At 35.5% G+C, this 15,651-nt stretch overlaps 1 protein-coding gene across 2 annotated transcripts; it reads left to right on the top strand.

The window, feature by feature from the left end:
- Positions 1 to 5,953: 5,953 nt before the first annotated feature.
- On the top strand, positions 5,954 to 11,003 carry ATJ1 (DNAJ heat shock family protein). 2 transcript variants are annotated; one of them, XM_079021163.1, is made up of 19 exons: positions 5,954 to 6,194; positions 6,293 to 6,374; positions 6,601 to 6,687; positions 6,797 to 6,888; positions 6,987 to 7,070; positions 7,174 to 7,212; positions 7,325 to 7,438; positions 7,535 to 7,576; positions 7,656 to 7,743; positions 8,775 to 8,839; positions 8,929 to 8,991; positions 9,099 to 9,171; positions 9,312 to 9,400; positions 9,494 to 9,565; positions 9,779 to 9,835; positions 9,963 to 10,011; positions 10,108 to 10,177; positions 10,304 to 10,399; positions 10,553 to 11,003. In XM_079021163.1, the coding sequence occupies exons 1-19, from the start codon at positions 6,138 to 6,140 to the stop codon at positions 10,578 to 10,580; spliced, it is 1,347 nt and encodes a 448-aa protein (XP_078877289.1). In that variant the 5' UTR covers positions 5,954 to 6,137; the 3' UTR covers positions 10,581 to 11,003. The 2 variants fall into 2 exon arrangements, with proteins under 2 accessions (XP_078877289.1, XP_078877288.1); XM_079021162.1 differs by having other exon boundaries at positions 5,956 to 6,194; positions 10,589 to 11,003.
- The last annotated feature ends 4,648 nt before the right edge of the window (positions 11,004 to 15,651 follow it).

Genomic DNA, 15,651 nt, shown 5'->3' with positions numbered 1-15,651 from the left:
TCATCGTCTTGGGCATACGAGTCATATATAATTAAGATTAATAAGACGATTGAATGGGTGACTCTGCACCGAGGTCCACAACCAGACAAGGAACAGGAGGTAGGGCAGAAACACACATCCTAAGTCCGTAGAATCTTAATTATATACCACCCTCACGTATACGCTTAACATTGATAGGCTAACCGTATATGTCCCTAGCCTCTATGCTTGAACCAGAATTGTTGCACGAGTGGTATTTCCGAAAAGGTCTGTTGGGAATATTTAGGGAAGGTTTCGGAGGGTAAAGTGCTCTTCACTTGGGTACGTCAGAGTTTAGAATACGAGAGATGGTTTGGAGGCCTATGTCGGGTTTGTCGTTACGAGTGAATAGGATTTCATTAGTCGGTCGGTTACGACGAAGAGTTTTCAGAGCACATGAAATTGGTATGGTGAGGACCAGCCAATCCATGACAACGCCGGAACTCCTTATAGAGACAAATGTTAGGTCGATTTGAAAGAAATGTTTGTTAGAGCGATAGTGCATTATGTGTATACTTTCTAGTGCTTTCTCGATATTACCGCTGCCGAAAAACATACCGCAAAAAGATGTTTGTTAGAGCAATAGTGCATTTTGTGTATACTTTATATTATGACCCTTCTCAGTACCACTATGATCGTTTGGAATATACAAGTTACGTATAATTAAGATAAATAAGACAGTCGACCGAGTGACTCTGCCCTAAATCCACAACCAGACAAGGAACAGGAAGTAAGGAGGAATCACTCATTCTAAGTCGGCAAAATCATAGCTATGCATAACCCTAACGTACGTACTAAACCATCATAACTCACCTGTGCGGATCTTTAGTTCTCTTATAAATGATGTGACTTGTTCGGACGAGTGAGTTACTTATAACTACTTTTTAAATTTTCCCAAGTTTCAATATTAATAAAAATTAAATCTTTAAATAAATTTTTATTTAGGAGACGTACCGTTGTTCTCAGGTGGTTTCGGGGTAGACTCTCCTGTGGTGATCATCAACACTCTTCCCTCTTCACCGGGGTTTCTGACCAATGAACAATCTCTCCTATAGTTCCCTGTTTTGCCACATTCGTAGCAGTTCTGACTCACTTCCTCAAATGGGACCTGAGATATTGGTCGTGCTGGTGCCCTACAGAAACGGATGGTGTGTCCCCTTTTGAGGCAGTTCTTGTAATACATCTTCCGACACCTTCCGGTATGATGAAAGTTGCACTTTTTACATTTAGGGAGGGTTCCAACATAACGACTGCCGAGTGCTGGAGTGGCTGGGGTCATGGCAGCATAGGCCACACCCCTCTGTTGTCCATTAGAGGGCTCTTGTGTTGATTGTCTTTTCTTCCTGCTCTTGAATTTTTGTTTATCATTACTTCCTTTGGTTAACTCAGGAAAGGGGGCCATTATGCCTTGGCGGATCCCATGGTCCACCAGTGTTCGAGCTAGACGTTTGGCACCGTCGAACATGAGGGGTTTTAATAGATCCAAACATCTCCTGTATCGCCTCTCGAATGGTTGCAACCACCTCATCATGGATGATCCTGCGGATCTCCTCATCACTATCCCCATTGCTCCCGGGGTTATGGCGTGTACCCACCATGATGTCTCTATACTCAACACAAAAAAATCATAAAAGAATCGCTCGAGTATACTTACACTCGATCACCCGTCCCTATTTGTTCCATAGCATGCTAAGGATTCTTACTTGGGTTGCATACAGATCCGGTGCTTTCAGTGTTACAGGCCCAATACTACCTTCCACACCAACCTGTAGTCACCCCAAGTCCTCCTCCTAGGATCCCAATTCACAAGTACTCTAACTCTTACAAATAATAGACTACTCTCTCAGTAGACCTCTTATATGCTCATCTAGGTATCTATCCTAGATTATCTATTGACTTAGAACTTTCTCTAAGTGATTCCTGCTAGATACTCTTACTCAACACCTACTCAAGCACATAACATATAGCAACGACTCCTAGGCCATAACATCACAAATCAGGCAACTCTAGCACTAAATATTAATTACTTAGCCTACCCTCTAGCATGCATTACTAATATCTCATAACACAAATAAGTAGGGGTATTTTGGGAAATCACCGTTCGGGCTCTGGCTGATTGTACACACTGCTCCAAATCGTTTTCTTTTAAAACTCTTTCTCATTTTAGAAAAATCGTTTCTTTTAAATTTTTTTCTCAATTCCTCAGTTTGAGTTCAGACATACCCAAAGGTACAACCGAATCCCTCAAACCAAGGCTCTGATACCAACTTGTAACAGCGTAAATTTTCAAACCAAAATATTCATTTGTAAAATCACATAAAAACTCATAATGTATATATTAAAAACATAATTGTTCAAGTGTGTGACATCCCCAATTTCACGGCAAGAAAAGACCGATTTGTTTATGCTTTGTTTTAAAATCAGAGTAATCCTTTTAAAGAAAACAGTTGCGGAATTTGTTCCCAAAATAAAATATGATAAAATAAAATTTATCAAAGCATTTCTTAAAGAAATGTATTTTCATTAAATAACAAAATCTCGGGATGTCATGTTCCGATACAGACCAAAAGCATAAACAGTATAAAATAGACCTTACAACAGTTATTTATAACTACTGATCTATAATCCAAAATCTCTCGTCAAGTCCACCAATTTATACCCTTGTGCCATTACCTGTAATGCAAAGAAAACTGAGTGGGTCAGGCTTGAGAGCCTGGTGAGCATATAGGGTTTTCAACCCACAATAATACATTTATTATATTCAATTATCAAACAATCAACCCAAATACCCATCCTCATATCTCCTTTATTTTATCAATGGTTTATCCTAAGAATCCACTATCCTTCATTCATTCATTCCTAAGGATTTACCTAAGGAATTGGCACAAAGTCCATTTGCTACCACGGTTTATATAACAGGCACTACGTCACATAGTCACCAGGGTTCATACAATAGGCACTACGTCTCATAGTCACCAAGGTTTACACAATAGGCACTACGTCGCATAGTCACCGGGGTTTACACAACGGGCACGAAGTCACATCGTCACCAAGGTTTATCAAATAGGCATGAAGTCGCATCGCCACCAAGGCTTACTCAATAGGCACGAACTCGCATCGTCACCAAGGCTTTACTCAATAGGCACTACGTCTCATAGTCACCACTATTTCCTCTACCCTTGTTCTACCCGACACATTTGTAGATATAAAATACATATACAGTTTAAATCATTTAACACCTGTATAAAAACATCAATTCCAAGCCCATCTCAAATAGACAAATAATATATATATAACACATATCACGTATTTCATAGCTAATACTTTATATTTATGTGTTAGAAGAAAGTAACTATACACTCACTTGATCAGAAGATGATCGGACAGCACTACGACTTGTAAAAGTAGTGTTCTTCGGTATATCTGGAAGATCTTCACAAAAACCAGGCTCCTCGCGGGCAGAGCTTCGGCTCGAGAATTTCACTTCTCGGGATCTTCGGGCTTCGGGACTCGCTTCAGGTCTCGGGATGATATCGGAGCTTCGAGGGTACTTCTTTTCATGTAAATCGAGGTAGAACGGGAGAGAGGAGAGAAAATAACAACCCTAAACGGTTGGCCCTTCAAATCTATTTATAGGGCAAAATTGGCCCTTGCCACGTCGTGGCACCTTTTTCCACGTCGTGGGCTTGGTCGTCACTGCATGCGTCATTGCAAGTTGCGTCTGGGGACTCCAGGAGGTGTTAGAAGGCTTGCCACGTCGTGGCACTGCTTGCCACGTCGTGGTATCTGACAATTTTGGGGTTTCGCGCCCCGAACTTCAGAAATTCATAACTTTCGCATACAAACTCCGTTTTCGACATTCTTTATATCGACGCGTAGGTGAGATTATGATCTACAACTCTCGTTTAGACTCCGTTGGCTAATTTTGACTTTATTTTTAATATATTATAAATATATTACTTATATATTATTTTTAGTAGGCCGGGACAGGAAAACTCCGTTGTAAATTCATAACTTCTTCATCCGACGTCCGTTTTCGCCTATCTTTTTATCGTTTCACTACTATTAATGAGATCTTCGATTCCCGTTTAGATTGTTTCGGCTAAAAACCGCTCGATCTCAAATCGAGTATTCGGGCTGTCTACTGTTAAGTCGAAACTTAGAAAAATCATAACTTTCTCATACGAAGTCAGATTTGGATGTTCTTTTTATGCACACTCACGTTTTAACGTATTTTAAGACTTTAGTTTAGATCGCTAAGGCTAAATATCACTCTAACGTAAATTCACTATTTACGTTGCGCTGTGTCGTGCCAGTTCTTTCGCGAAACTTCGATAGGTCATAACTTATTCGTTATAACTCGGATTTCGGCGTTCTTTGTATGTATGGAATCCTTGTAACATATACTATAACTTAGTTAAGATTAATCCTTCTAAATAATCTTCCATCAAAAAGTCATTTTTGATGCTTATCGTATCTAAATTGACTAGCCCGGATCTACGGGTGTTACAAAGTGTCAACACAAATCTACATAAAAACATCACTATCCCAGAATCCACATAGTCTTGAAATTGGTGTGTACAATCAAGCCGACGCCTTCCCGTGATCCTAAGAAGTACCTGAAACACATATCACACAACACGGTAAGCATAAAGCTTAGTCAGTTCCCCAAAATACCTCATACACTAATAAGAAGCCTCTCATGACTATAACTCGGCATGGACCCTCCGGTCCCATGCGTCTCGGTGAAGACCCTCCAGTCTCACGGCTCAGTGTGGATCCTGAGAAGTACCTGAAACACATTCACGTAGGCTTTTTACCTTCTTCCACGTTTTGGTTTCCTCTAAAATTGATTAGAATTTGAAGGCAAAGCTACTTAACTGTATTTCTCGATTTCGGGTACTAAGGTCCGATTTAGGGGATTAGGGTTCATTCTTTGCAACTACGCCACCAAAAACACTACCTGTCAGCGGGCCAAAGTAATACCAAATATATGTATTCCAAATATGTTACTCTGTTCACTTGGGTTCTCTCTCCCACTAACAATACTTTGAATGGGTGTCTTGCTCTTGTCAATCGCTCCACTTACTCTAGAAGCGAGGAGTGACCTTTGTCAGTAATAGGTTTGGACCTTTGTAACTTCATTATGAAAATTGACTTCAACGGTGTTTCCATGAAGTAATTGTGAACTACTGTACTAGCGTCCTGATTCCATCACTCCAGGTGTTGATCTGCAGTGTATGCTTTATACATAATTAGGTATTCCAACGATGTGCCATTGTTTCCGACATGGTTATTGATGGAAGCTAAATATTTATTGAATAAGTGTGTTGCGAACAAATGTTGAAGAAAGATGGACAACAAACCAACTTCTTCAACACCTATTTGTTGATTCGATTTCTGATTTCCAAAAGATTGAAATTTTTTCGAAGAATTCTCCAAGTAGCATCCTAGATTAAGGATTTTGGGACTATTTTGAAGCGTCGGAGGCTTCACCGCTGATGACCCGGTTGATAAACTTCTCCGGAGGGTCTCCTAGGATAAGACAGTTGGTTGAAGGAACTCTTTCAAGTTTGCCCATTTAGGTTGAAGAAGATGAAAACAACACTGAGTCTTTGAAAATTTTTGACTTTTCAAAGTCAACGATAAGGAAAATGGGTCAATGTTTATTTTGCAAAGGATCACTGGTTACCCCTTTATTTTGTCAAAAGTGATCAAATCGATCCGATAAAAAACAGTTTATTCCCTTAAAAGACACGAGAAAAACTTTAAAAAATTAACGGATAAAATTAAAATAAATAAAATGACGGTTGCGTCATTTTCCACTTTCTTACAACTTATTATTTCGACATAACATTTCCTATTTTTGTTATTTTATTGAATAACAATAACCCCTATGCATAAACCTTGAGTAAAAAGAAATCACTAAACATAACGACACCGTTTATGAGAACTGCTACTCTAACAGCAGAAGGGCAGGACAGGGTAGCGCAACTGCGCAAGGCAACCAAAAAGGACGAAGACAACCCAAAAAGAAAAAAAGCGAGCAAAACAACCGGCTCTCCGGCGTCTGATTGTCGGCGATAATTGTTTGTATGAATTTAGAAGTGTAGTCTTCAATGGGCGGATTCAGCTGGCTAAGACATCAGCCAAAATCGATTTTGCAAACATTTCTGGTATTTTTAATCATAAACTCGAAAACATGTTTTTCCCAATAACGATATTTGATATATTCAGCTTTTTTCTACGCAATTTGATTGCTGTTCTGTTTCAGTATCGTCGGCATTTGCTTCCAGTGGAATCCGTATGCGGTCATGAAGCTTTAAAGGGTTGTCATCGGATTGTTCATAGTCGAGGTACGTGTCACGGATTTTGCACACTGTGGCTATAATGACTGTGAACATAATAATGTAAACCGTATACTATCGATTTGGAAATTGCGTTCGTTATTGTGTTTGGAGCATTGGAATGTAATGTGATACTCATAGTTATAATAAGAAACCCTAATTGTGATTGCCAGAAGACTAAATAAGGTTGTATCAGGATGATATTCGATAAATAAACTTGTGATTTATTTGTCAGATTTCTACAATATTGGATTGGCTAGAAAGCCTACAGACTTTGCAACTATGAGAATGCTACTATTGAAGCGTTGTATTCATGCTACAGGTTTCATCTCAAGATATTTTTCCAATCTTTTCGAATACTCATTAAGTATATTCCTATTATACATGTATAGTTTACTTATTCTAGAACTACAAATTTCTAAACTCTCCAGGATTTCATAGTTCAAAAGAAGGAGATTACTACCAAGTTCTAGGTGTTCCTCAAAATGCTAGTAGAGATGATATCAAGAAGGCTTTTCATGGTGTAAGTGATTCAAATTTTTACTTCTTTTCAGAATGCTAGTAGAAATGATATGAAGGAGATTACCTCAAATTTGAACTTCTTTTCTTTATGATTTGTAGCTAGCAAAGAAGTATCATCCAGATGCAAATAAAAACAATCCATCAGCAAAAAGAAAGTTTCAAGAGATCAGAGAGGCTTACGAGGTGTAATTCTTATTGAATTTTAATTTTAAATCCTTTGTTATGACATTGATCACAACAAAGTTTGTAAATATATTTTTGTTCTAAACATTTTTCCCAATTACAGATTTTGCAAGATTCCGAAAGGAGAGCCGAATATGATGAGGTAACATTTTCTTTTTTGGTTTATTTATGATTGAAAAACCTGTGTTTCTACTTACTAATAAACTACACAAATAACAAAATATGTTATCTTACAATTTTGTCAATAATCACAGATGAAGCAACAATCTTTCAAAGGTAGGAATGACACAAGTTATTCTTCAAGAGGATTCAAACGTGCTTATAAAAGTACTGAATTTTCTGATTCTTTCCAAAAGATATTTTCTGAGGTATTCCTTGATATTATCCATGTATAAAATTTGTTATTACTTATCATATAATCATATTCAAATTTCATAACTTTTGTAAGTTTTGAATGTTTACAGATTTTTGAAGAGGAGACAGATAATGTTACTAGTGATGTTCAGGTTTTATTTACATGCTAAATGTCCATTTTTGTCTTTTTAATTTCATCTAATAATTTATATATTGTTGTTAATATTTTAGGTTGAGGTGTCAATTTCATTTATGGAGGCTGCAAGAGGCTGCACAAAGCACCTATCATTTGATGCTAACATTCTTTGTGATTCTTGTCGTGAGTACTTTTATCCTTTGAAGATTTTACTACAAAAGTTGAAGGGCTAAATAGTAAATACAAGAAATAACAGTTTACTTTCATTTATTTTTGCATCATAGCATCCTACTTTTGTTTCTTTCTGTTACAACTTTGCAAGAAATAACAATTTTCTTTGTATTTGAGGACATTGCTAATTATTTTTTGGGTTAATCTCATAAAAGACCTTATATTTTGTGTTTTTTTTTTTTTTTTTTTTTTTTTTTTTTTTTTTCAGATTAGACCTCATCTTTATTTTTTTTTTCATGAAAAAGACCTACTCTTTCATTTTTTTTGAAAAAACATCAACTTTGTCTTTTTTTTTTTTTTCCGAAAAAAAACCCTCAATCTTCTAAATGTTTCCAAATAGATCCTCCACTTTCTTAGTTTTCCTAAAAAAACCCTCACATTTTACATCTTTTTTGGGTTAATCTCAAAAAAGACCTTATATTTTGTGTTTTTTTTTCAGATTAAACCTCATTTTAATTTTTTTCACGAAAAAGACCTTATATTTTTTCATTTTTTCCGAAAAAACCATTAACTTTGTCTTTTTTTTTTTTCAAAAAAACCCTCAATCTTCTAAATGTTTACAAATAAATCCTCAACTTTTTTAGTTTTTCCTAAAAAACCCTCACATTTTACAACTTTTATTTAGAGAAAATAACTAAAAGGGCCAGATTGGAAAAAATGAAAAAATGCAAGGTCTTTTTCATGAAAAAAAACCAAAGCTGAGGTTTAATCTTAAAAAAAAAACACAAAATATAAGGACTTTTACAAGATTAACACTTATTTTGTCTTATACACATTCACCATACACATACTCATATATATATGCACATGTATGTATGTATGTAACCATGCATGCATGTATGTATGTATACAATATATGTATTTAGCTTCAAATGTTTTGTGTTGATGGTTAATGAAGATTTAATTAATTGTGTGTCTAATGGAATTCTATTCCAACTTTTCTTTTTTCTTTTTTCTTTTTTTTTTTTTAAAAAAAATTGCAGTTGGGCATGGTTACCCTGTTAATGCCAAGGCAAAAAGTTGTCCAACTTGTGAGGGCACTGGAACAGTAAGTGTTTTATTTATTTATTTATTCATTTTTTTAAAATGTTAAATATGCCATGAAGAATAAATTTCATGTTGAATTATTCTTTTTAGGTTTTCATTCCTCCATTCATGGCTAGATGCAACACCTGTAAAGGGTCAGGCCATATAATCAAGGTTTGACTTCTACAATTCGTTTGACCTTTATTATGACTTTTTCCAAAATTCTAAATCTATAGAAATTAAATAAATGATTTTTTAATTAATTTAATCATTTTCTACAGGAATATTGTAGATCATGTGGAGGATCAGGGGTTGTTGAGGTAGTCAAAGAGGTCAAAATTCCCATTCCTGCAGGTTGGTGTTAATCGAATCATCATAAAAAAAAGTCCTAAAAGAATTAAACAGCAATGTACTTTCATTTTTTAAAATGTGGGTTTAGTTAGGAAGGGCAATAAGGTCTTTTCCTTAGTTTTTATATTTTTTGTGTGGATCAGGTGTAGACTCTGGTGATATAATATCTGTTCCAAGAGCTGGTAATGTTGGAAAACGAAGTCAACCTGGAACCTTGATTATAAAACTGAAGGTAAATTATAATTTATAAATATCAGTTACAATATTATTTATAACATGTGACAAATTATTAAATTATGATTTTTGTATTATTGTTGTGATTTAGGTTGCTGAAGACCCTGTTTTTCAGAGAGATGGAGCCGATTTATATGTGGATTCAAATATTGGCTTCACTCAGGTAACAACTCAATGATTCCAGAATTTTTTATTTTTTGGTTGTATAAAACAATAAAAATATCAAATCTAATACATAGAGTTGTTGAAGTTTAAAAAACATGAAAACATGAAGAAGATACTTGTTGTATGTGTTATAAAAAAGAACAGACTAAAAATTCCAAAAAATATTATGTTTTCATATATTCAAAATGATTAAATTTTAAATATTTGACAGGCGATTATTGGTGGTATGGTTGAGGTACCAACTTTGAACGGAAAAACACAAGTAAAAGTGAGTTTATTTATTTATTTATTTTTTTTAATTGTAACGTAATGAGCAATTTTATTTCCCTTTTCTGTTGTGTATCTTTCTACTTTTCACTTCATATATTTGCGTTTATTTATTTATTTTTTTGCAGATACCCAAAGGGGTCCAGCATGGACAGCTGTCAATACTAAGAGGCAAAGGTAGAAATTTTATTTTCTTACCAAATTTCACCCCTATATAAACATATATACATATATACATAAATATGTATATGTTTTTTGTGTTAATTATTCCAGGAATGCCAAGGAAAGGTCTTTTTGTAGATCACGGAGACCAATATGTACGTTTCCGCATTAATTTTCCTATGTAAGTCATTAAATGAATCTCTGAATTTCTACTCTTGTAATAATTTTTTTTAAAAGCTAAATGGTTATTTTTTTTTGAAAGAGATCTAAATTCTTATTTTAACATTTAATTCTATTAAAATTACAGGGTAGTGAATGATCGTCAACGTGCTATACTTGAAGAATTTGCCAAGGAAGAAATGGAAATGGAACACACACACAACATGTCACGTGATGGAAACTGGTATTTTATTTTTGGGATATTTTCAAAATGGTCCTCAAGATTTACTTAATATGTCATAATTGAGCCTTTGAGGATTATATTATTTTGGATACTTAATTAAACATTGTGGAAAGTAATCAGGAATGTGATGAACATTCTGGAATGATTAAACAGGCTTGATGAGCAGCTATCTACTGGTTGAACTTACAGGTGGCTTCGTATGATTGGACACATGTCAACCCCAAAATTCATGCTTGAGTTATCGGCTTTACTTCTCATTCTTCTGTTCCTCCGCTCATAAACTCAATATTCAAGTGGGACCGGATTGCCAGCATGGCACTTTCATGAGTTGTACAGATACACACAAACACACACACACGGTGGATCGTGTTTTCATCCCTTGAAGAAAACCATAGATTTTGTTTTAACTGTGAGTTGTCTTTTTGATTATTTCACATTTTTGGTCTAATAGACTATGGGTAGGTAGGTGATGGATGGACAATAAAGATGAACTAACTGAAGCAACAATGCTGTAATGGATTGTACTTTGAGCAGTAAAGGTTGTACGTGATGAGGCTTTATGTGAGAAAGTTGACGAGACCTTTGATGTTTTGTGGTTTTTCAACCGTTGTACTTTGATGAGTGGTGTATTTATATTGCCTTTAGATATTCTTGAGATTGATTATTGAAGTTGTATGGCTTCAACTCTGGTTGAGTTTTTATAGGTGTTCTTGAGTATAACGGTTGAAAACCCCCACTTTGCTATTGTTCAGTATGTTCTGCCATTTTCTCTTTTAATACGAATTCCCGCCAAATCTTTCCCCATTATTGTTATCTGCTTTGTGAATCAACATTTCTTGTTATCTATGTTCACGATCTTAAGTTCTGATATGGGTAATTGATTGATTTTATCAGTCTTGTTGCTAATCTACTAATTCACAATAGTTGTGTTAGCTTTCCATTTCAGTACATTGTACTCAGATTCTGTTAATTTCATTATACAAAAACCAATCAAATCAAAGCTTTGTAGGATTGTACGTTGTGCAAGTTCAGTTGTGATTTTTATCTAGAACTCTCCAAAGATTGTTCAAACTTCAAACAGATCAGATCAATGGGGTAAATACCATTCTCGAGAATGACATTAATTATTTGTTGTGTAATTTGTAAGTAATGCTTGTTTGGTTGTACCTAAAATGGTCAAGAACAAAATTTTCTTGTTTTTTTTTTCAAGTCTCACACATTAGTTTGTTTATTACTGTCTAAATTGCAAACAATTTATGTTTATGATTGCAACTTCTTCTTTTGTTAATTTCCAAGTTAAAGTTATATTTTTACCATTATTTTGAAGAAATTTTTGTATAGCCTTTTGAATCTGTAACATGTCTTTTGCTTGTGTTTATTGTGAAGAAGAATTGTAACGAGTAATCGAATGTAAATCAGAGTAATTCAAGTAATGATTTAAAGTGAACACCCAATGTAAATATGATATGGTTTCAACTTTGATTACTTTCAGAAACTTGAGTACAAAAACAAATAATACAAGTTCAAAAACTCACTTACCTACACTCAAGTTCATACCCTATTTATAGGATACTGAAAGTACAAAAAATACTAAGGACTCAACACTACGTTTCGATTGAACATGTGCCTTAGTAAATACATACGAAATTACAATATGGACTCTTCGACTCTTTACAACATTTCGACCCTAACAATCTCCTCCTTTGTAAACGAGTCGAACTTCTCAATTCGTGATAATTTGAATAGCAAAAAGCATTACCCTTCGAATCTCAGTATACCAAGATAATATCTTCTTCATCTCTTTCTTATCCCCTTGATTGTTCTTCGAACAATTATTCATACGAACAATGAAGTTCGTATACTGGGATGTGGTATACCTTTCCACTTCAGATGCTTCGAACAAACATCTTTTATTCTTCCCACTTTTATCCTTTCCAATGAAGACTAACCAAAATGGTTTCAAGTATATTTCCCCATCAGCATACTTCTTTAACTCAACTTGATTCTTTGTTGGTTCCATAGGAACTTTCACTTCTAACCCATTTGTAGTAGCCAACTCCACATCAGTTAATGCCAAACGTTCATAGTAGTTATCTATGAATATCTTGATGTGAGCAAGACCAAGCTTAAAACCTTCTGGGCCAGTTTCTCGAAGATACGAATCATCTTTATCTTTCAAAAGCAAAGCAACTTGTATAAGATCATACAAATTCATCAAGGGAAAATCAGTCACAGAGAAATCACACGCTTGACCATTCGCCCTTGTAACATAGAAATGAAAATTCTACATCATGTTCTCAAACAAAGCATCCTTCTTAATACTGATCACCCTATTTATCTTCAATAAAGACCAAATCTCCTCTGGAGCTTTCCCAAGAACAGCATGAAACCTAAGTTTCATGTAAGTATACTCATCTTCATTTTTGAAATTTTCAGCAATCTTGAATCGAGGCATTATGAACATCATCTCATTTACTGGAAAATCAAGTTGGCCCATATCTGCGTTTGTAACCACATAACTTTGTTTTGGCTTCTTCTCAAAAGCATACATGTGATTATAAGCCACTTTCGCTTCAATTGTTTCATAATTGTAATGTTTCACAAGATCTCCCTTATTCATTCCAGGAGGATCATTTGCACGAAGGCTCATTATGCTCTAAATAGCTCTTAACTTCTCCATTTCAACTTCTGCTTCAACTTTCTTCTCCTCTTTAGATTTTTCAACCACAATTGTTTTCCCTGTCTTTGTCTGAAGAAATATCAATAGCTTCCTTCGGCTTCGAACTACTACCTCTTTCAGCAGAATAACCAATAACAATTCCTTTCGTAATAGGCTTTGTTATCGGCATCGTGGTAGCAATTGTTGACCTAACCGACCCAGCAGATGAAACAATTAGATTTGTTGTTATAATCTTTGTTAAAGAAACCTTGCCAACATTTTTGACATCTTCATACGAAGCCTCACCAACCTTCTTGTCTCCCCCTTGCACCCCTGTGCTAACAGGTGGAGCATCTGTTGGTAGAAGGTTTGAGATCCCGAACAAGGGAGCCAACTGTTTATGCAAAACAGCTTCGAATTGAGAAAACTTCTGAGATAAGAATTCTAGAGTAATAATCGAAGATGAAGCAGGCTTGATCACAAAGTCTTTCAATTCCTTTAACAATGAAATAACCTCCACAAAATTTTGACTATCACTTGTAGAAAGTTGAGCAATTTGAGGACTTAAACTTTCGTACATTTTAACATACTTTGTTGCAGCATCAAAGAGAATATCCATCTTCTTATGTAGAGCTGCATAGTCTTGTTGAACACTAACAATCTCTTTTGCCATTTCTTCCCGAAGCTCTTGAAGCTTAAAATTCACATCTTCTCTAACCTTCTTCACATCAAGAATAAACAAAGTATGTCGCTCTTTTTCAACTTGTCTTAATTCTTTTATTGCCCCCATAAACTTCGAATCTTGAGAGTTCACACGTAACTCATTATTCTGATCAGAATGGTCCATTTTTTCCAACATTTGAGATTCCGAATCTTTAATCATTCCAGAAACTTTACTAATCATCCTAGCTTCGAATGTCTTTAACAACCCATCAATTTCCAAGCTTGAAACTGACTGACTTGCCCCCATATCAGCTTGACACTGAATAACTGAATTTAACTTTTTATTCAAAATCTTAAACTGCTTCATCGACATAGGCATGTGATCAGGAAAATTATCTTCTTCTTCGTCAAATTCAAGATCTGCGAAAGTACCACCAAATCCTGTATCTTCATTTTCAGATTCTTCAAGAGGTGTGGGTGGATCATCCGATTTTGGTGGATCAGTGGATTGGGAAGAAAACAATGTAGTGAATGGTTGATTAAGTATTTGAGTGAAAGTGAGTGAAGAAGTGATAGATGGATTGGGAATTATATATGGTGATAATGAAACAGTGGCACTTGTGACAGGGTCGATGGGAAGGATAACATGAGTACCTTGAGTAGATTTTGGAGCATCTTGATTCAATTCTCCTTCACCCATATTGACATTTACATCCGTATTAGATACGTTTGTAGTGATATATGAAGTTCGAACCTCCTCATTAAATGACTTGGCTAACAAAACTTTGGGTGGTATGACAATTGTCTTCTCAGGAGATGAATTTCTTTTGTAAGAGTTGCTTCGAGTGTTTCAAGAATAACTTCATCTCCAGAAGATTCTTCTTGAATAACCAGCTTTCGTGTCTTCATCTTCTTCTTCTTGGACATATACTTAGCCATATCTTCAGCTCTTCTTTTTCTTTAATAAAGGAGAAACATGAACTGGAACTTCACGAATAAGAACTCCCTGATGGTTCATCAATAATAGGCTCTGCTGACTCGATCAAAACAGTCGAAACGTGTTCTTCTAGCTTCGTTTGTTTCTTTGGTGACTTCGTTTTCTTTGACTCCGGAACAGGTTTCTCAGGAGTAGTTGTTGAATCCTTCTTTGATTTTCTTGACTTCTTAGAAGGATCTGCTGCTTCTTTTAGCAACAACTTCCCAGTTTCAATATCAGAATTAATGGTTTTCAAATACTCCACTAACACTAAGTTTGTTGGATCAACATGCTTTAACATTGCATCAGGGATCCTTGCAATGTGCGTAGACACCTCAGCATCATCAGTAAACTCCTTTGGAAAATGATACTTCAAGAATTCAGCAGTTTCTTCCTCAGCTGGCACCTCAATCCCTTCTTTATCATAAACATGACGAAGAATCAAACTCCAATACCTTGCACACGAAATTCCTTGAACAACATTCGTGTTTTCGATACTCTTCTGAAACTCCTTCCACATATGTGTAGAGTAATCCACAGGAATATCATAATACAGACCTGCAACCATAGCATAAACTTCCATGTGACCTTTATCTAACCCAACACTGCGACCAATCAAGCAGCGTAGAAAGATTCCAGAGAGAAAATTCCAAATAGTCGGAAGTCCAGACTTCTTGAAATCACTGATCTTGGTAAGTGGGGGCTGATAACCCATCTCATTGAACATATGAACAATTTGTGGAAACGAAATATCAGTGTATGGTGAAGAGTTGGGAATATCCAGAATTTGACAGAACAACTTCTTTGTCAAACGAACCTTCTTGTCATTCACCATATGAAACGTGATAACATCCAAAGCTTTGCTATATGTTGCAGTAGATCCTGCTTGAGAAAGCCAAGATAGAGGAACTGCAAACGAGTTGAACATGGACGTAGAAAGAACAGAACTTTTCA

This window comes from Lactuca serriola, chromosome 9 (assembly GCF_051521515.1).
Source record: "Lactuca serriola cultivar US96UC23 chromosome 9, Lser_US96UC23_V15, whole genome shotgun sequence".
NCBI lineage: Eukaryota > Viridiplantae > Streptophyta > Magnoliopsida > Asterales > Asteraceae > Lactuca > Lactuca serriola.
This window is presented reverse-complemented; position numbering and strand designations above follow the sequence as displayed.